We start from the raw sequence: 21,525 nt of genomic DNA on the forward strand, positions 1-21,525 counted from the left end.
TGAGTACATGTCCATTTTGGCCATAAGGAGACAAAAGAATGATGTGCACAGTTCAATAGAGAGCTACTATTTTAATGTAGCTTAGCACTAGTCTACACCGAATAGGTCCATCCCTTCTAGGGTCCAGGGATCAGTTAGAGATTCAGTATGTTACTTGAAGGAAAAAGATTGATTAGTATCTATTTTCTTAAAAAGTTGATTAGTATCATAAATTTTTACTGTGGAAATACTTTACTTAAAATAAAAACATTTTTTCACTAGAACCTACACTACATAATAGTCTCTATTCTCTATTCTCAAGTGGGAATTCAATTATCAGGATATCTAGAATATTTTAGATTATCTAATGACTATACTTGGATGACATGATTATGAGTTTTGACTCACCACACCACATTGGAGTGTCTTAAATAGAGGGTCCAGTTATCATTAGTCAGACTAATTCATCCCATTCACTGTTAATCTACTGGTTTGCATACTCACTTAGGTCTTAGAATGCCTTTCATACTTTCGTGGCTTTACAAACTAGCATAATCACCGACATTCCATTCAACATCAAACAGATAGTGCGTGCTAATTGACAGTTGGGCTAATTCTTCGGAAGTAAAGAAACATGTGCAATAATGGACAACTAGAATTAGTTGGTTACATGTATATAGAAAGTGACAGAGGGAGAGAGAGTAGTGCACCACGAAGCAAGACTTGACTGCTTGGTATAAGTCTCTATCTGCTTCTTTTTTTTCTAAAAAGAAAAATAAACTTCTACAAATTACAATTTCAGTCATTTGAGATTTGAGTATATGGTAATTACAATTATATTTTTTTTCTCCACCACTAATGATGCGACCATATATTTGAAGAAACAAAAAAGATAGTAAAAAACTCTTTGAAGAAATTTCACGAAAAATTGCTAATGAGATCATTGCGGATAAAGTTTCGCATTATTTACACTACTTTAGAAATATACTAAAGAGGGGTCTATACTTTAGAAGTGTTAAACTATTTTCTTTAAAAAACTAACACATGATATGAAATATCAAATATGGTTCAATTAGGTTTAGAAGATGATAAAGTACTTGTTTGGTTTAGAATTCAGAAGAATTTATTTTAATGTGTTTTTATAGCGTGTTTAATTGATCTTACGTACGGGACATGATTGTTTAATAAGAAATTGGTAAATATGGCTTTTACATCTTTTTTTTTTATAGAAAAATTGATCTAGTTTTTCGTTTTGTAACGAGTGCCCAAACAAGTATGAATGTGTATTTAAATTAATTTGAATACATATTTACATTTGGACATTCTTTTAAAAGTATATATAAAAAATGAATTTCATATTTGAAAATAATTAGGGACAAAATTATCCAAATTGTTACCTCAAAGGAATCTTGCAACTATAGTACTTCACTACCCGTTGAACTAACTCTAGTTGGTAACACAATCTTTTATAATGTTTGGTTTTCTGTTAAAATAGTAATTTATTTGAGATAATTAACATAAATGATCAATAGAAGTCACATGTTCTATCCTCTTCCTTCTAATCTAAACCTATAGGTTATGTTTCGTAGTTCCGCCTACCCCTCCGATCCAAATTAATTAAAGTGCATCTTATCACACTTGTCAGTTTCTTACCTCCTTCCAGAATAGTTGGTACTTGCTGGATCTGCAAGCTATAAATTAAAGAACACAATCATATATGTTGAGTAATTATTACATTCAAGAGGTTGCAATGTACAGGATAAAATCTGTACAACGAATTAATAAATTAAGAAGTTAAAATGTATAATTAATTATTTGGTAACATATCTCTCAATTTTCAATAGAATAAATTGATATAATTGCAAAGATATGCTGTCTTCAAAGTATGTACGAGGTCATGAAGATGATTAACTAATGTCCCTTGATAAGTTTCATGGTCGAATTAATTGTTTGCGAAAATTGATAGAATGCGAGCGTAAATTTAGGGTAATTTGTTTTGGTAGAAAGGAATATTCGGGAAATCCTTGCTTAATTTTCACGAGTTTGAACTTTCAAGTGGTGGAATAATAAATCATAGAAAGTTAAATTTGAGGATAAATACTCAAATACGTCTTTCAAAGTACAAATTAATTTTGAAAGATGAAAAAATTAAAAAATATGTAAAAGTGTAATGAATTAATCCTATATATAATTTAATGATAAATTAATTCTTAAATTTTATAATTTAATATCAAATTAATTCTAAAAAAATATAATTTATTAATAATTTCATCATTGAGCCGTATAACTAATAATAAAATAATATCATGGAATTAAATGGGTGAAAAGTGACTTCGGTTTCGTAATGTCAAATTAGTTTTCATTTTTTTAATCCCTTATCAATTGAGGGATCAAATTATATTGTTACAAGTTATGCTAAAAATTTACATTATTAATAAATTGAATAATTTTATCTCAAATATCTTGTTAGATAAAAAATATTATTATATAAATTATATTTATAAAATCTTAAACTAGTCTAGAATTATTTAATCCGTTAATATATGTATCATAATCGATGCCGATATATAATAGATTGCCCAGAGATCACTCTAGATAATTGTCCACTCATTCAACTTGCATGCATATACACAACGCAAATTTGTTGTCCTTGTGTTATAACTTATATCACACCCCCTACCTTTTCACTATAACTCAAATGAAAATAATATTTTTTTATTAACAATCGAAACTACATTTAGTCACATTTAAATTTTTCTTTTAAAAGTTTAGTATGCGAGAATTAAGATTAGGTTTTTTTTCCCCACAAATTGTTCTCTCGTATGTTATTAATTGAGTTATCCTTATTGGGTAAAATACATTTTCATTTTGTATAGTATAGGATGAAGCATTTCCTCAAGGGTATTTTTGTTAAAAACAATATAAAAAAAAAACTAGGTGAGAAAATAGCGGAAAGGTGTGAAAAATTAAAACATATGGTGTTCACATGTGTGATTTTAATTATTAAAAAAACTAATCTGTTAATGCTTAAATTTTGATGGATGAATTAGTGTTCAGCTCTTTAAACAACTTTCCCCACATGAACTACAGAGTAGCACGCGTTCTTATATTTCAGTCAACCTACTGGTAATAACCGACAATTTTTCAATTGAAATGCAATATTTTCAATTTCAGTCATCAAACAAATTAAGAAGATCACAGTTGGTGTGACAAGTTGCTACAATCAAATTAGTTTTATATATTATTAATATTTAACATCAATGCTGATATTCTAATATAAATGTAAATATTCTAACATGTGTTAACCTGTATCAGTAACTAATTTGTTTGGAAAAACACATTAGTTAATCCACCAAGTAGGAAAAAAAATCAAATAATAAACAAGCGAAAGACTAACAACAATATTTTCATTACTTTTTTACAGTGTAGCTTATTATTATAATACATGTAGTATTTTTTATGAACAAAATCGATCAAAACAGACAGAGAAAAGTGATTATTATTTCTTTTATCAGAAAAAAAATATATAAAAAAAGATAAGAGTGAAGTAGAAAATGTAATGCATGTAATAAAATACAACATTTGGACCCAAACCAAAGAAGTAACAAGATATTAAAATGTATGTCAAATTTTTTTAATAGAAATTACAAGAAATTTCAATCACCACTACCACAAAATACAAAATAAAAAAATCTAGTACTTTTAGTTATGGGAATCCCAAAATAATGTAGTATAGAAAAAAATTGATAGAGTTGAAGAACTAACATTCATGAAAACCCCAATGATTTATGACAGTTAATAAAGATATCAAAGAGGAAAAAAGGTATTCATAACTTCAATAGTCATTGTTTCTCTCACTTTTTTTTTATCTAATAGTTTGAATTGTAATCAAATTAGAGAAACTCCAGCTAACTCTACCTATTTATATCATCCTTTGTGGTTTCTATTAATTAATGATATAAGAACTATAATTTCTTCTTCTAAAATCTAAACTAGAAATTGATTTAGTTAATTTACTTTACTCTTTGGAAACCATAAGAACAAAAAAGAAACAATAAGCAGCAGTGAATTCAAGTTCTTCATTAAAGAATTGAGTTGTGGTGGGTGAACAAGAGTGAACTTAGATGTTTATTAGCACATTTCAAAGCTTGAATTGCTAGAGCAAACAAGAGTTTCATGCAAGAAAGCATGATAGCTTTATCACTTATACCAGGACATTTTGTCACAACTTTTAAGAAAAATAATTGTATTAAAATTTTCTCTTAGGCCGGTTCTAAATCAAAGTGATTGTAGAAATAGCTACAAAGCTTCAAAGAGAATTATATATATGTAGTCTCACACTCTCTATTCCCACCAATTAACTATCAATAGCAAAAACCGACTCAGGCCCTACATGCTTATATTTATCCTATTTTGCTTAACATTCACCTGCTAATAATCTATTTGATTGAAATAAGTGAAAATCCTATATAGGTCGAACATAAAATCACTCAAGGGCATCCCAAAGAGAAACAAAATACTAGATTTCATATCAAGCAATTAGCAACTGTATCATTTAAAACAAAGCCACAGAGCTCCACCTGATCAGTTTGAGACATGTTCATCATATTATAAATCAAACAAGTACTAACACTATGCAATCATCTATCTTTCATACTTCTAGTATCGTGTTTAAATTATGATGCATATCAAATCATCATGAAATTCCTCCAAGGTCATTATTTGAGTTTGTTAAAACAGGCATTTAATATCTCATGCACATTTCAGATAAATTTCAAACTGTACAAAAAAAAATTCAGATGCTCAGGTAAATATCTGAAAATATAACCAAAGAAGCTATTAAACACTACTAGTAATTTGTATGAAAGGAAAGAAAATAAGGTTTATCATTTTCTACTTGAAAAAAAAAACGCATTATATCTTTTTCTTACCAGCTGCTTTCTTTTACTATTGTGTCCCACACCAATAGAAGGATAATGAATGGGATTGACTGATTGAGCTTGCAGTAATTCACTTTGGTCTAGTGCATACTGGTTTGACTCTCTTATTTCTGCCTCCTACACAGCATCAAACACAGTCATGCCAAGCTATTCCTAGTGTTTTCATTTTAAGACTAGAATACATTATCTTCTTTTGCTTCACATGTTTCAAGTATAAAGATACATCACTTCTCAGGTGTACTAATTCGTAGCATCAAATCAGCAACAGTAAACCAATGTGAAGTGACTCTCTTACCTTTGAAAAATTAACATATATTCCAGAAAAAGAAAAAATAATGTTTATATTCCAGGTAAATACTGCTGAAGAATATATGCTGGCCCTTGTTGCTCTTTTTGGTGTTTGTCCCGGCCCTTGTAGTTTCTGATGGATAGAAATGCTTCAATAAGAAGCAACTAGGGAATATAACTTCTCAGGTAAATATTGTTGAAGAATATATGCTGAAAAATATATATATATATATATATACATTAACCTAATTATGGATCCTATTCCTTGTCTACTCATTCATTAAATAAAAAATTCACTAAAATTCAAAGCTGAAAGGGAGTACATTTTCCTGGGCAAATGGTTTCATAAAATAATTTACACTGCAATTAGAAAGAAAATGCTTATAAACTAGATATCAACTTCTGACAGATGATTGCTCACTGGGCCTGCAACAATATTAGCAACAAAATCATAAATTAACTCCTTCAATCAATACAAGATGGTTTATTATCAAACAATTGATAATATTGGTTCAAGGTTTGGAGCACAAATCTTTCCAAATCTTAGATAAAATAAAAGATCCAAGATGTCAAAAAAAAAAAATATTCAATCAACGAAACAATTAAAAAAAGTCGGTCAAAATCCAGTTATCCCCTCTGATGAAGTTCATGTCCAATGTTAATGAAACATAGTTATAATATTTCGTATTAATTCAGAAGTAATTCTCTCTAAAGTAATCACAGAGCTAGCTAATATTTTCAAAAACTAATAAGTCTAAGACGAGGTATTTCGTCGATCCAAAACAAAAAATAATTATAAAATCAATCAAGTGATGGGTAGAGTTGAAGAAACAAGATCAAGCATGAACTGAGTCTGACTAAGGTAGTAGATTCTGATTCTGAACACATTTCCTCAAGAACAAGTTGAAGATAAGAAGCAGAAGTCTAAAAACAAAAGGTCCCGTAGGAGTGATAAGGACATAGCGAAATCTGGGGAGACAGCAAAAATATATTGATAAAAAGTCACAGCCATGGAAACAGTGGCAACAAATATCTCGAAATGGAAAGGGAACTTGTGAGTGAGTGATTCAGATTATCAGAAGAATGTTTCTTGTGTCACTTGGGGTGTCCCTTTCTTCATCATATTCAAAGTATCTTAGCCAAAGTTCATAGGAGACATTTTTATTTTTTTGATCAAAACTTGCATAAGCGGATTAATTAATTGGGTGCCTTTTTATATATAGACCATGTTTCAGCTTGGAAATTGAATCAGGGAGAAAAGTACTACTACATTCATATTTCACTGGGTCAATGTAAGAAACCGGGAATTTGAAACATTGGATACACAATTTTCGACCTCATCAACACAATTTGGGCCTTGAAAGCAAAGTAACAGAGATCTCACCTATCTTTTTGCTAGATTTTTCCAAAAAAATGTGAAGCCACAAAATTACCCCTTCCCCTCACATTTTGCTCTCACAGTTGACAGTTGGCACCCCAACCCCTTCTCCCTTCTACAGTTTCCATCACACCCCATTCAACAGCCAACTTCCTTACTTTCAACTCTTATTTTTCTTTTTTATAAGACACCATTTATAATGTGTTTTACCTTAATTATTTTTAAATTAAAATACTTTTAATTAAAAAAAGAGAGAAAATATATTAAATAATTAAAAGAGAAAGAAAAATATTATTAATTATGATAATTTTGTAAACCAGTTATAAATTTATTGTTATAAACTAAATTAATCTTTTTGTTAATTTGAATGAATTAGATGACTAGATCGAAATCTAATAAATAGAAAGAAATGGAGTATTTAGCTTAGGAATATATATAAAAGAAAAATTAAAAAGAAATAATGAATATTTAGATAGTTTTTTCATTTAAAAAATGTTAAGATGAATTTACTTTAGTCCAACAAGTAACATCTCCGACAATTTATATTCCAATCTCTACATCGCAGTACGATAAAAAAAAAAAAAAGAAAAAAAAAAGATTGTTGAAAACGGCATAGTATTGTATGGCTTGCTTGGGCTAAAATTAGAACCCTAAGCCCCTCAGCGAGACAGCCGCCGCCGCCTTCTTCAATAACCGTCGCAATCCTCTTTCGGCAAAAAAAGAAAACCCTTCTTCTCACTCATATTCTTACGCACACAAAACAAGAAACACAACACAGCACCAACCTCGGCAGCACAACGTGCTAACAATTCAAAGAAACAAAAACACAGACACAAACAATGGCTGGTCGATTCCGCGAGCTGATGAAGAAATACGGAAAAGTCGCACTCGGGGTTCACTTGAGCGTCTCCACCGTTTCCATCACGGGTCTATATGTCGCCATCAGAAACAACGTCGACGTGGAAGCCATCCTCGAGAAGCTCCACATGGGCACCGTTTCCGAGGAACAAAACCCTAACCCTAACCCCTCCGACGACGTCGCTGCGCCGCCCAAGAACCGGACGGCTCAGCTCGCCGCCTCGGCCGGCGGCGCCTTCACGCTGGCGATCCTCTGCAACAAGGCGCTGTTCCCCGTGCGCGTTCCCATCACCGTCGCCCTCACTCCTCCCATCGCCAGGTTCCTTGCGAGGAGGAAGATCATCAAGACCGGCTTATGAATTGGATTCGGTGAGGAGAATCGTGAGATTATATTTATATACCTTGTTGCATTGTTGGGTTTTGTGAGCATGGAAGTGGAATTACAAGAGGGTTTTTGTTTTGTGAAGAACTGGTTTTTCTGCTTAATAAAGGTCATGGTATATGCTTGGCCTCATTTCTTGTTATTCGGGGAGAATTAGAATTTTAATTGGTTACAATGTTGGGTTTTTATGTTTTGCAACAATTAGAAGGATGGGGCATGTAACTAACTTGTGTCTTGTTCATTTTTAGGGTCATGCTTTACTTTAGACATAAAATTGGAATGAAGTTTCAATTAATGGATTTGCTTTTTAACTTGCTTTAGTTTATGGGCTTCCTAGATTTATTGGGTTTTGTGAGACCTCGAAGTGGAATAACAACAGGGTTTTTAATTTGTGAAGAACTGGTTTTTCTGCTTAGCTTCATTTCTTGTTGGTTCGGTGAGAATTACTGAATTAGAATTTTAATTGGTTGCATTGTTGGGTTTTTAAGTTTTGCTACAATTAGAAGGATGAGGCATGCAACTAACTTTGTGTCTTGTTCATTTTTAGGGTCATGGTTTAGGCATAAATTTGGAATAAGAGCAAAAGTTTCAATTGATGGATTTGCTTTTTGACTTGACAAGTTTTAGTGTGTAGGCTTCATAGGTTTATTTGCGATCAGAGATGGATATTTGGTAGACTTACATGCTGAGTTCTGATTCCAAAAATGTGGGATATGCTGTGTTTGTTTTTTCCTATGGGTTCTGTTTCGATAAACTTCTCAATAAACACTTATTAAAGACAACAAGAAGATAAAATGAAGAAAATGAGCTTATGCATAAGTTAAAATTAACTTTTTATAGAAACTAAATGAGAGAATTTTTATAAGCTAATTTTAACTTATGGGAAGAAGAATTTTAATTCAGTTTAGTTTTTTTATTTTTTTCCTCCTATAAGCACTAATTGAGAAGTTTATCTGACACGGAGTTAATTGATACTTGATGGTTTGATGGTTTAGTGGACATGATTTAAGTCAGGGAGATAGGATAGATGATTTGATTACTACGTGGTTGACCCCCAAAGTAATGTAATTTGAGTTTTATTTGTTGCATTCTATCATTCTATGTTGATTATTCTTAATCCCAGCTATCAGGTTGTTTCCTACCTTGCTTTGTTTTGGAATGCGCTGGTCCAAATTCTTCTATGAATAAAAAATGAGTGGTTCTTGCATTCTTAGTATAATGGAGTTGGAGAGATCGAGGGATATCTAACTAACTCACCTTATGCCCTTTATATTGAAATAATGAAGTCTGATAGATTGCATAATTACCTGTGCTTGACTAGAACTATACTTGATGTGGCCATAAACTGCCTAACAGATCTATCCAACCGTTGAGTGAATGCAGCAGAGTTTCAGTATGGCCCTGAGATGATTGGAATTGGATTACATTAAATTGTGCCGGTGACAAACGTACTTTGTTAATCCCTTAGATGATCCTTGCTTCTTGGAAACTTTCTCAAGGTTATTTGAAGGTTAATATTTGTGTTGCAGTTGTTCCTTGTTCAGCAGAAGACTTAGGTATAGTGGCGTTTTGTTATTTGAGATGATCAGGGTCACTGGGTTATTGGTTTCATAAAATATGTTGGCACAGGAAAAACTACCTTTGGACATCTTTGAACTGTTTTGAAAGGACTGAAGTATGCCATTCTTTCCACCTTCAAGTTGAATCAGCTTCATCTCATCACTACGTACCTATTGTTTATCTGCCCTGGGAAGAATTTTATTTTTAATGTCTACATAGTAACATGTGAAATTAGGAGTCATCCTTTTGAGGAAAAAATGACTTTGCTACTCAGGACAACCACCAGTTAAATCATTCGGGACAAGTTTGAGTTGACCTTTTTATTTGATTGTGTTTTCCTGATGACTTGTTGTCAATGTTGTGGGTAATGTAAGATTTCCTTACAACCATCTTTATCTAGGACGCCTGATTACCGTAACAAACCTTATTTTTGTAACAAACCATCGTTATGTAACACTATATTTTGTCTATTATTTTTTAATAATTTTATATTAGATGATTTATTTTAATTATTACACTAATTAACATATTAAAAGTATGGTGTCTACTTAAGTGTATTTTCTTATATTATTTTAATCTTGATTAAAAATATTTTAAGAAATAATATAAAATTAATAGTATAATATTTAACATGAAAAAATGTAACATAAAATAGTAGAATATAAATATATATGTTTTTGTTATTTTATATTTTTCATCTACTTTAATAGATAGTTTTACTGAATATTCATAGTTTAATAAATTAATTTTTTTAACTTTAAACTATCAGTTTTTAGTTTTTAGCTAATTTCACCGAACATAATAAAAATATCTACATATTCAATTCATATAAAATTATTTTATTTTAAAATATCACATTGATTTTTTATCAATAAATAACATATACACTCGAGTGTAAATATCTTTTACACTTTTTGTCTAATAAAAAACTTTGCATGGTAAATTCATGAATGATAATGGAATGAACACTCACTCATAATAAGTCTGTTTAACCCACCCCATTTGTTGAAAATTTGCCTCATATCTGATCCATACCTATACAAGTATTTTAAATATAAAAAACAAAGAAAAGTAAAAAAAAAAAAAAAACTAAAAATATATCGAGATATATAGATAAAACTCATAAAAGAAAAACAAGTAAAAAAAATTAACAAAGATTAGTCTATTTCACTATGATATGAAAATCTTGTTAGTGTGGATAATATGTATATGTAAGTATATATGTTTATTGAGCTGAAACTCAACTCATCTAAATTTTTAATTATATAAAAAAGTGAAAGTTAAAAGGAAAAAAAAGAGTAAATAATGATAAGTTTTTTTTTTAAAAGGAATAAATAATGCTAATGTGAGGAGTAAGGAGAGTTACATAATGCGTTCTAAATTTAATTCCAGTAGACCCATGCACACCAGAACACTTCCTTCTGCGGCGGGTTGCTTCCTCCTCTTACGAGCCTTTCCATTCACTCCATCGATTCGGTGGGTGCGGGTGCTGCGAAACCGAGCTAGACCCTGATCGGTGTCGGCACACCGCCGGAGAACAAGATGATCGTCTGCGTCGCCGTCGTCGGTCACCAGGTGAGTCTCCTTCACTTCCCGCTCCCGATTTCAACGTCAGGCGAAAATCGCCGGTTTTCTATCTCCGATCTAAACTCATTTTCCGGTTTCCTCTGAATTCGTGCAGAACAATCCGCTGTACATTCAGAGCTTCACGGAGGCCGACGATGCTCTTAAGCTCCACCACATCGTCCATTGCTCGCTCGATGTGGTCGACGAGCGAGGTGAGTTTGCGTTTACTATGCAATCGTTCTCGTTTTGGAACCCTAGGTTTTTGTTTGTTGTGATTTTGAATTTGATTTATTTATCTGCAATGTTATGTATTTGATGCAATGGTTGTGACTTTGAGATCCTTAAGTTTGGAGAAAATTTCTGTTAAAGATTTCAATTTTAGGGGAACTCTGAATAATCTGAATGTGATGTAATGTGTTTGCTTGGCAGTGAACAATCCTAAAAAGTCTGGACCGATGCTTAATGAGACGTTTTTGGGACTGCTTTATCCTATTGAAAACTACAAAGTGTGAGTTTCATTTGTTATCTGTTAGAGAAGTTTTGTTTGATTATCTTTAATCCAACGATGACATGTTTTTGGATACGCTTTTTTTTTCATAATGTGATGTGATTTGCAGATATGGATATCTGACTAATACGAAGGTGAAATTTATCTTGGTGACCACGGATCTGGATGTTAAAGATGCGGATGTAAGGAATGTGAGTATGGATAGTAATTGATTGTCTTCTTTCATTCATTGCAAAATTTTCTAGAACTATGCTTTTTTCCTTAGACCAGTTCCTTTGTCTTCCTGGGTGCAAGTAAATAATTCGTGAGGTAATTCTTTTAACAATGGTACTAATGCTACTTTGATCCCTAGATTGTGGTCGTAAGATATTGGATTGGAGCACCTAACCATATAATTTAACTACCGATTCCAATTTTTTTTTATGGATTGGAGCACCTATCCTCAGAAAGGAAATGCTGATGCTTTTTTAAGCATGAGCTGTGCATGACAACGTGATGTTTAAAATGTATAGTAGCTATTGCCATTGTATGTATTATGTGTAGAATCTGTTTTTGTTTGGCAGTTACTAAAAGAGGATTTTATGAAAAATTGAACAGGTAGCAGGAGATTAGTAGTCTGTACTGGTGATGAGGGTAAAATGCAAGGAGAGAGTATCTTAGGTATCTGAATTGTAACCACCTGAACCCTTGGCATGTGGGTAGGATTAGGAAGGCAAGGGAGGGAATCAGATAGAATATAAAAGGAGGGCTGGGAGAGAGTAGAGGAAAGGAACAATAGGATGGTATCACTGCTCTATCCTTTTCCTTTTGTTTTTCTTCTTTCACTATTCCTCTGCACAGCTACCTCTTCAAAGTAGTGGTAGACAAAAAGATCTATAGCAAAATATTCTCTGTAGTCATGGTCCTGTGTTAACTTATTATGTGATTGAATTTAATTTCAGTTATAAGAGCAAGGCTGTCATATATCATATAAAAATGATTCAGCATTTTTAGGAGAGAGACTAGCATGTTTTGTTATTGGGTCATTTTTACAGCTTCCCTTTGATGCTCTCCACATTTTTATGGCTTCCCTTTGATGCTCTTTTGTTGATGGTTTTGCATTGCATTGCTGCTTTACTTTGTTCTCTAAGGTATCCTTTTGCTTCAGTAATATTTTTGTTTTATAAAAATTAAAAATCTTTAACTATTTGTTTTTAATTGTTGCCAAATGTTTCACTTAGGAATGTGATATTGTTCTGATTCCCTGTAATCATTTTCTCCTTTGATGAAATACTTGCTTTTGTTTCTAACTTTAGTGGTATACATTTAAGAGCCCCTATATGAAATCCTTCCATAAGTTGCTTAAAATTTTACAATCTTCAATATCACAGTTTTATTTCATGTGCATTTTGTTGTTAACTACATTCTGATGGGTAAGATTTATTGGAGATACGAGTACACGTTTTATCTACTATTCTTTTCATTTTGTCACTTCACTTTAGAGATATGACCTCCTGTGAAGTATGGTATTATAACTATTTGTTTGTTATTTTCTCCTTGCTGACTTCTGGTGGATTGTGCTACTGTACAGTTTTTCAGGAGGTTCCATTCTGCATATGTAGATGCCGTTTCAAACCCATTCCATGTACCAGGCAAAAAGATAACCTCCAGAACTTTTGCAGAAAGAGTGAGCACAATTGTCAAGTCATTTGGCTTGAGTTCTGCTGGGTGAACATCTATAACTGGTGCCTAGTATGATGATGCTTGGTTGATATTTGGCACAACTTTTCTTTTGTTATTCTAAGCTCCTGCCTTGTAGTTTTAGCAGTGGTAAATGCTTAGGAACATTTTGAACAGAATCCTATTTTCAATATATCATATTCAAATTGAACCATCACATTTGCTTAAACATGAATTTGAATTTTGAAAACATTTCTCCCTACAAATTGTATAGCCTGGCTGAATGGTTGCTTGCCTTCACGAAATCACTTGTTTGATACTAATGTCTCAAGGTGCTGAAATTTTGATGAAGTATATACACATGTCTACCGATTTCCTGAAAGCATAGTTCTCTGAATATTTAGAGGTGTACAATTTCTCTGAATATATTAATTATTAATTATTGCTACATGGGGCCAATAAAATTTGTTTGAGCAGATCTTCCAAAGTTGTATCTTTATTTGGGTCTTCTATTTTTATTATCAGCATTTAGACGGGACTTTGGTCCATAGACAATATCATTGCGATTCCGGACATTCTTTTAAAAAAAATAAAATTATATTATATATTAAAAAAGACTCGACACCAGAACTTTTTAAAGATCACTCGTTTAAATATTTTAATTATGTCCAAGCACGCTTAATTATAGATGACATCAAACGCCCTTTACATAGTGATTGCAATTTAGAAGACTTGAGTTGTTGAGATTCCTATGAACCTTACTAATTCCCCTATTACTGATGGACTATTTATTGAGGATTCCGTTAATAAATATTCTTTTTTCTTGATCCTGGTTAACAGAAAATGAGGTTTTGATTAATTTGGAGTTTGATTAAAAAGTAAGTAAAATTTGATAATTTTTTTTATTAAGGATTGAACTTGAATGACAACTGAATGATTTAATTTTAATTTTAACATATTAATCATTTATATTTAATCATTTGGTTCATAAATATTTTCTTTTAAAATTTATTTAAATTTATATTTAGACTCACTATTTTTTCCCGTGAAGGGGACAGAGCGCCGCCATTAAAATTGTATTACACTTTTTATTTCAAAATATGCGAAAAAACATATAAGTCATGTTATTCATACAATAATTTATACAACGATTTTTTTTTTCTTAAAAAAAGAGAAGGGAGAAGGAGAAATTTCAAATGTAATAGACAATATGTATGATAAAGAAAAATAAACACAAAAATTAATGTATAAATTATTTTATGAATATCCCATCTTTTTAGCAATTTGTTTAAAAAAGGTTTACTATCTATTTTATTCCTATGTTTTTTACAATTTTTGTTTTTAATTCTTGAATTTTTTTTATTTGACCAATCTTCCTTTAATTTTTTTCCTTCCTTACATTTAGTTCCTTAACATAATTTACTTTGTAAATAATGAAATTTTGCCTCCGGTATCATTTAAAAAATGTTAGTAATATATCTTCTAACACAATATTTTACCTGTTAAAAAAACACAATTTTTTAAACATACTATTATTTATTGATATTTATTAGAAATAATAAATTTTTGTAAGTTTTACTTTTATTTAATAAATTCTACTCATAATTTTATAAATTTTAACTAATAATAAAAAATGTTGTAGAAAATTATATTTTCCTCTTGTCATTTCATATAAGAACTACACTCACGAGAACTTTGTGTACAAAAATCAACAAGAATTTTCATCAATTTTTTTAAAAATAAAAATATACAATTACTCAAACTATACTATTTTCTTTTTGTTACAATACTATACAATATACAATATTATTTTGAAAAGAATAAGTCCCTGGTTTTTTAAATAATATTAAGGGTAAATATTGATTTTTATTGCTTGAAAGTACGAGAAAATAAAAAATTGGTCCTTGAAATATAAATATTTAAATGCAACAAGTGTGACGAATTGGTTTTGAATTAAATTTGTAAAATTATTTTGTCATTAATTATAATGCTTAAGGATCAATTTAATAATAAATTACATTTTTTATAACCAATCTAATTCTAAGTTGTAATTTCTAATGATCCACTTGTCATTAAATTGTCTCTAAGATTAAATTTTTATACTTTTTATACCTTCAAAAATTAAATTTAAATTTTTTATCATTCAAATGATAAATTTATCAATACATCACATTTTTATTGACCATAATAACAATAATATAATAAAAAAAACATATATTTTAATTATTATCTGTCTTGACAATAATTGTTATTTCCCCGATGGTTCCTGAATTTGTTTGGCCCATCTATTAGATCTGTCACATACACGCCCACATCAACCATCTTTTCTCTTCGCTGTTCCTCTTCAGATCAAACGCACACAGTTACGCTCTTCAAATCAATCTCTTCTCAGGTTAGTTACTCTCTTCATTCCTTCAATCTCGTATTTTTTCTCCACACACTAATAACTGAACATTAAGGATCAATAATCACTGAAAGTCTGAAACGTTTTTGTCCTTAAGCTATTTGGTTTGGTTGGTTCACTATTCTTCCTCTTGCTCTGCCTTTAAATACTTAGTGGCTGTTTTCACGTTTTGACTCTTTATAACGGTTCTTTCTTCATGTTCCAGAAATGGGTGTGGCTCAAAACATTCCCGATGCGGAGGAGGGAACCTTGGAGATTGGAATGGGTGAGTATCGTTTCTATTTAACTATTTTGCGTTAGTTTTGCTATTATGATTGTGGATGTATTCACCAGTGTTTGATAAATCTAGAAAACTCTATGTTTGATGCTTGTCATTTTGAAAAAAAAAAAAGAAGTCATTTTTGAAGGGGTATTGGATTGATCAAATTTTGATTGGTAACTTTGTGAATTGTCTGTTTGTGCTGCAGAATACAGAACTGTGTCTGGAGTTGCTGGGCCATTGGTCATTCTTGATAAAGTTAAGGTAATGACTGTAGTGTGATACTCCTCTGTATGCTATGCTTATTCTAAAATTTTCAACTTTTCTCAATGAAGATGACCAACTATTTTTTGTGTTGTGACCGAGTTTTATGCTGATCAACTCCATCAGGGACCTAAGTTTCAAGAGATTGTTAATATTCGCTTGGGAGATGGAACTACTCGGCGTGGACAAGTGCTAGAAGTTGATGGTGAAAAGGCTGTTGTTCAGGTTTGCCTACTGACTTCTCCCTAACTGCCTAACGCATCTCTAATCATCTGTTCTGCTTCTTGAGACTGGGAGATGGTAGTTGCATATATCACGAGGAGATACTTCACCCTTATCTTTGATATGATGACGTCCCCATTTTATTACTTTACCTATTACCAATTGTTATAGGATTCTGCTGGTATTTCTCAAGCTTTATGAATTATGAGTTAGTAAGAAACCCTTCATTGTTGTATGCTTTGTTGATGTTGTGGTATTGATTTCAATAGCAAATGGTTTTGTCTGTCTTGTTCTATCTTCTGCTGTTGCTATTATTGCAAACAGTGGGCTTGTTTATTTACCATATTGTACCATTCACCAGGTCTTTGAGGGTACATCTGGGATTGACAATAAATTTACAACTGTGCAATTTACCGGAGAGGTATAAACTCTTTTTATTTATTATCTACTTTATTTCAAATTTAAATGTAAATTTATGTATGCAAATTTTGTTTTGTATTTTTTGTCAATTTTCTGTTAATTGGTGACTTTGTTCAGTAACATTGTAATTCTAATTGTGTAGGACCTAGATAACATGTTAACTATTAGTTTGAGAGTTTTATTTTGGTAGTTGTTAATTTAGAATTGGGTCTTTCAATGTGTTCTCATCTAAATTATAATAGTTAATAGATAAGATAAATCCTAGTATAGAATAGTAATCCCATTAGCATGTCTAAACTGTGGTTGAGAAAACAGTGAAGGGCGGTTCATTGTTATCAATATTGATTACATTACCTGTCAATTGACTTGATTAAATGAAAAAAATTATATTATGAGTTTGATTTTAGAAGGGTATTTTGATATATATACTGGTTAGCATGTTAATTAAGATATTAAATTTGTTCTAGAAGGATAATTTCCCAAGTTTTATTGTTTCGAATCTGATTACCTTATAATTGCTCTATTCCCTTCTACAAATTTATCCATGTTATTGATTATTGAATCTTTTTCATTTTGATTGTTTGATTTGCTTTGATTCAGTTTAACTGTTGACTCCCATTTTTTTTCTCAATTATTGTTTTTGTTCACAGGTGTTAAAAACTCCAGTATCATTGGACATGCTTGGCCGCATATTCAATGGTTCTGGAAAACCAATTGATAATGGTCCACCCATATTACCCGAGGCTTACTTGGACATATCAGGTATAAAATTTCTTCTGGGGAGGTATGAATATGTATGTTTATCTTTGCCTTTTTTAATATATCCCCCATAATTCAGGAAGTTCCATCAACCCTAGTGAGAGAACCTATCCTGAGGAGATGATACAGACAGGGATATCTACCATTGATGTCATGAATTCTATTGCTAGAGGTCAAAAGATCCCTCTATTCTCAGCTGCTGGTCTCCCCCATAATGAAATTGCTGCACAGATATGCCGTCAGGCTGGCTTAGTCAAGCGACTAGAAAAGTCTGATAATCTTCTCGAGGTATATACAATGTATTAAAGTGAAGTGAATTTCCTATGTTAAATGCTCCTGAATCATGAGTTGAGGACCTCACATTTTGTATTAATACTTTCTTAGCATCGGCAATTTGAGTGTTTTCATCATTCAGCAGCATGTTTGAGGACTTCAAAAGAAAGTGGACTTATTGGGCTGACCTCTTGTTAATGGTCATTGCACATGCATTACTTTAGTTGCAGGATTTAATGCAGTGGAAGAGTTGTGCCTTTTTTTTTTAAATGAATTAATTCCTTCAATAAATGTTGAGTTCATTCCTTGTACTTGCTTGAAGGTTTATTTATATATGGTGTCCACTGTCTAGTAATGGGTCTATTGTAAGATGTCGTTACTTTCATCAATAAATGAGGACTAATGTTTGCTCTGTTTGAAGATTTCTATCAAGAAGAATTAAATTTTTATTGCTTGCAACATATGTATTATTGCTTGGTTGACTATCAGGCATGTGGCTTTAGAATCAGCTTATTTTTTGCTTGTTTACAGGGGATATTAAAACGTGTACTAAATGACCTTACCTTTTGTTTTATCCCTTACAGATTATCTAGTTATCTAGTTTTCTGCTAGTTGCCTTCAAATTAATAAGGCTATTTTCTTCTTATTCATTTATTGGAACTTGCTACTTTACACCAAGATGAAGAAAGTGATTTTTCAATCGAACTTTGTCAATATACAGGGTGGAGGAGAAGAGGACAATTTTGCCATCGTGTTTGCAGCTATGGGAGTTAACATGGAGACTGCACAGTTTTTCAAACGTGACTTTGAGGAGAATGGCTCGATGGAGAGAGTGACCCTTTTCCTTAATCTGGTAGTCTTTAGAACCAGTATGCAAATGTTCTTTTATTCCCATTTCTTTGTTGTTTACTTGCCTTCCTGATTTCCTTCTTTGTAATTTTATCTATGTAGTTGAGACATTAAAGAAAAATATTGCCCTTGTTTGTACCAATATTGTCTGGTAATTGGAATTACCAGAATATAATTTTATTTTCTTCATTTTTCTATGGGATGCTACATTAAAATTATTCCCAGTCAGGATAGTATCAAAATGTTATTGTAATCTGATCATTGTATTAATCAAGACAAATTGACATAGTTGTAGTGATAATATGTCCATGATTAATACAAAACAATTATTTTCCCTTGTTAAGCTGAATTACTTGTAAAATTTTGAAATAGAAATTTTTTTAGGAAGTACCATTTGATGGATTATGACCTTACAGTTGTTTTTTTTGTGGATTATCATTGTGTTATTTTCAAATTTTGATTTCATGACCTGTATGAAGGAACTGATCATTAAAATTCTCTCTTTTGTTGCTGTGATTCATTATAGGCAAATGATCCTACAATTGAGCGTATCATCACTCCTCGTATTGCTCTTACTACTGCTGAATATTTGGCATATGAATGTGGCAAGCATGTTCTTGTGATACTCACAGATATGAGTTCTTATGCTGATGCTCTTCGTGAGGTAATGCACCAAAAACTAACTTTTATAATAAGGTGGCAAAAGAAAAGAAAAGAGATGAGTAATCTTTTATAGCCTCTATTGGGATTATAGTTTCCTTGTTTGTCTACAAATAATATATCAAGCTTGCACAATAATTTCTAGTTGACATTTATTTATCTCTTTTTCTCCGACTATAAAAAGTAACTAAGTATTTTGCAAACAATTAGATTGACAATGGAACTATTGACCCCTTCTGGATCCTGTAGGTATCTGCTGCCCGAGAAGAAGTACCTGGTAGACGTGGGTACCCCGGTTACATGTATACAGATCTTGCAACAATATACGAACGTGCTGGAAGAATTGAGGGGCGAAAAGGCTCTATTACACAAATTCCAATTCTAACCATGCCTAATGATGGTGATGAAATATTATTGAATCTTATCAGCTATCATGCATAATGCACTCTCAATTCTGACTGATTGTTTTTCTTGAACTTCTGTACAGATATTACACATCCAACTCCTGATCTTACAGGATATATTACTGAGGGACAGATATATATTGACAGGCAGTTGTATAACAGGCAGGTGGGTTCTTTGAAGATTTTGGCTGCTGTAAATATTGTATAAAATGCTGGGTTAGTCACCTGAATTATGTACAAGAGAATTTGGTGCAGAATAAATCTTAACATTTGACGCATAATGTTAATTGAAGAATAGTACATTTTCCCCAACATGTAAATTTTCTTTCTATCATGGCCTTAACAAGTATTTTGAAATGGTTTGATTTTATATTTCCATTGACACATTAAGGTAGTGCTTGGTGTGTGGATAGAATACAACATGGCATTTCTGTTTTGAGCTTTTGGTTCCTCCTTAGTTGAACCAAAATGTACCCTATTTTTGTGTCGTTTTCTATTCTATGCTATTTTTAAAATGCACCAAACATAAAATAAAACACATTTTCTGTTCCATCCCATTTTAACTCGTTTACCAAACACTACTAAAAATTAAGATGGAATGCTGTGACAAATAGGGTCACCTGTAAGATCAATAGAGATTTTATTATGTTCATCCTTTCATTACTGCATAAAATGAAGCCATCCTTTTATTCCAATGATCTGCTCTGTTCTTGATGTATTTAAGTAGGTATCAAATTAAAGCCACTTTGCAAATTGCTTACGAAATATTAGACTGAAACTAAACATTCAATTCCTTTTTTATTGGCAGATATATCCACCAATCAATGTCCTTCCATCATTGTCTCGTTTGATGAAGGTGAGGTTAATCTTGTTAGTTTGATGTCAAAATGCCATCAACTGATAAAATTGTGACTTTTTGGTTCGGTGAGTGGTCCCTACCACTGGATTCCATCCAACAATCACTAAAACTCTGCAACTTTTTTTCCTGGCTAAAGCAGCATTACCCTTGTTAGTTCAAAAAGTAAATATTTGAGGTTTGCTTATGCAGAGTGCCATTGGTGAGGGAATGACACGAAAGGATCATTCCGATGTGTCCAACCAGGTCTGGTTTTGCTTGTTTACTACATTGCTATTTTTTCTGTTTATAAGCCATCTTATTGGTGTTTTGTTTCTTTTCAGCTCTATGCAAATTATGCCATTGGAAAGGATGTCCAGGCAATGAAAGCTGTGGTCGGAGAAGAAGCACTTTCATCTGAGGACCTGGTCTCTACTACTTTTCTCTTGGGAATTCTTGTTTGAGTATGGTGTGTTTGTCCTTGAAGTGGTGGTACTAATTAATTTTATTCTTTTTGATCAACAGCTGTATTTGGAATTTTTGGAGAAGTTTGAGAGGAAGTTTGTTGCCCAAGGAGCTTACGATACACGCAATATCTTCCAGTCACTAGATCTTGCATGGACTTTGCTTCGGATTTTCCCTCGCGAGCTTCTTCATCGTATTCCTGCAAAGACTCTTGATCAGTTCTACAGCCGAGATGCCGGAAACTGATGATATAATAGCAAGGTCTTATACCTTAGTCACATGCTCAATCATCTTGTAATGACCGTGACGATTGTTTTATTTCTTAGATTTCTCATCCAACAATCTTTATTTCTTCTATCCACAGCATATTCATTATATATAATAAAAGGTTTGAGTCTGTTTGAGTGTCTCATATTTTGATTTCCTCAGTTAGTTAGAATGAAGACCCCATAGATATTTCCATTTCCTGTGCCATTTTTTTTTCTGGGTGATGGGGAAAATTAGTTGTCGCCAGTGATGGCATTTAAATGTATTGTGGGATTTCAGTGCTGTTAGTATTTTTTTATTTCCCATCTATGTTGTTTATTAAATAA

General features: G+C 31.9%; 3 protein-coding genes across 7 annotated transcripts; all 3 read left to right on the forward strand.

The window, feature by feature from the left end:
* Nucleotides 1-7,155: 7,155 nt before the first annotated feature.
* On the forward strand, nt 7,156-9,778 carry LOC114425130 (uncharacterized protein C106.07c-like). Of its 4 annotated transcripts, none has more exons than XM_028391912.1 (2): nt 7,156-7,812; nt 9,355-9,778. In XM_028391912.1, exon 1 carries the CDS (start codon nt 7,425-7,427, stop codon nt 7,800-7,802), a length of 378 nt encoding a protein of 125 aa, XP_028247713.1. In that variant the 5' UTR covers nt 7,156-7,424; the 3' UTR covers nt 7,803-7,812; nt 9,355-9,778. The 4 variants fall into 4 exon arrangements, with proteins under 4 accessions (XP_028247713.1, XP_028247711.1, XP_028247714.1 ...); XM_028391910.1 differs by lacking the exon at nt 9,355-9,778 and adding an exon at nt 9,182-9,348; XM_028391913.1 differs by lacking the exon at nt 9,355-9,778 and adding an exon at nt 9,209-9,348.
* A 983-nt stretch (nt 9,779-10,761) lies between these two features.
* Nucleotides 10,762-13,391, forward strand: LOC114425823 (trafficking protein particle complex subunit 2-like protein). The gene is made up of 5 exons (XM_028392786.1): nt 10,762-10,960; nt 11,067-11,163; nt 11,381-11,459; nt 11,569-11,650; nt 13,030-13,391. Exons 1-5 carry the CDS (start codon nt 10,928-10,930, stop codon nt 13,168-13,170), a joined length of 432 nt encoding a protein of 143 aa, XP_028248587.1. The 5' UTR covers nt 10,762-10,927; the 3' UTR covers nt 13,171-13,391.
* Nucleotides 13,392-15,368: 1,977 nt separating this feature from the next.
* LOC114425131 (V-type proton ATPase subunit B 2-like) lies at nt 15,369-21,525 on the forward strand. 2 transcript variants are annotated; one of them, XM_028391915.1, is made up of 15 exons: nt 15,369-15,510; nt 15,728-15,787; nt 15,990-16,045; nt 16,172-16,270; nt 16,629-16,688; nt 17,338-17,449; nt 17,526-17,734; nt 18,441-18,572; nt 19,095-19,232; nt 19,478-19,628; nt 19,716-19,798; nt 20,441-20,488; nt 20,681-20,734; nt 20,812-20,895; nt 20,993-21,525. In XM_028391915.1, the coding sequence occupies exons 2-15, from the start codon at nt 15,730-15,732 to the stop codon at nt 21,176-21,178; spliced, it is 1,470 nt and encodes a 489-aa protein (XP_028247716.1). In that variant the 5' UTR covers nt 15,369-15,510; nt 15,728-15,729; the 3' UTR covers nt 21,179-21,525. The 2 variants fall into 2 exon arrangements, with proteins under 2 accessions (XP_028247716.1, XP_028247717.1); XM_028391916.1 differs by lacking the exon at nt 15,369-15,510 and adding an exon at nt 15,552-15,631.

The sequence above is a fragment of the Glycine soja genome, chromosome 9 (assembly GCF_004193775.1).
Source record: "Glycine soja cultivar W05 chromosome 9, ASM419377v2, whole genome shotgun sequence".
Classification (NCBI taxonomy): Eukaryota; Viridiplantae; Streptophyta; class Magnoliopsida; order Fabales; family Fabaceae; genus Glycine; species Glycine soja.

What these genes read in the sequence shown, in the direction of transcription:
- LOC114425130 (XM_028391912.1), top strand. Translation starts at nt 7,425, where the DNA reads ATGGCTGGTCGATTCCGCGAGCTGATGAAGAAATACGGAAAAGTCGCA.
- LOC114425823 (XM_028392786.1), top strand. Translation starts at nt 10,928, where the DNA reads ATGATCGTCTGCGTCGCCGTCGTCGGTCACCAG. An exon ending in CCTATTGAAAACTACAAAGT is followed by an intron (nt 11,460 to 11,568) that starts GTGAGTTTCATT and finishes TGTGATTTGCAG; the next exon opens with ATATGGATATCTGACTAATA. An exon ending in AAGATGCGGATGTAAGGAAT is followed by an intron (nt 11,651 to 13,029) that starts GTGAGTATGGAT and finishes GCTACTGTACAG; the next exon opens with TTTTTCAGGAGGTTCCATTC.
- LOC114425131 (XM_028391915.1), top strand. Translation starts at nt 15,730, where the DNA reads ATGGGTGTGGCTCAAAACATTCCCGATGCGGAGGAGGGAACCTTGGAG. An exon ending in TCATTCTTGATAAAGTTAAG is followed by an intron (nt 16,046 to 16,171) that starts GTAATGACTGTA and finishes CAACTCCATCAG; the next exon opens with GGACCTAAGTTTCAAGAGAT. An exon ending in ATTCCGATGTGTCCAACCAG is followed by an intron (nt 20,735 to 20,811) that starts GTCTGGTTTTGC and finishes GTTTCTTTTCAG; the next exon opens with CTCTATGCAAATTATGCCAT.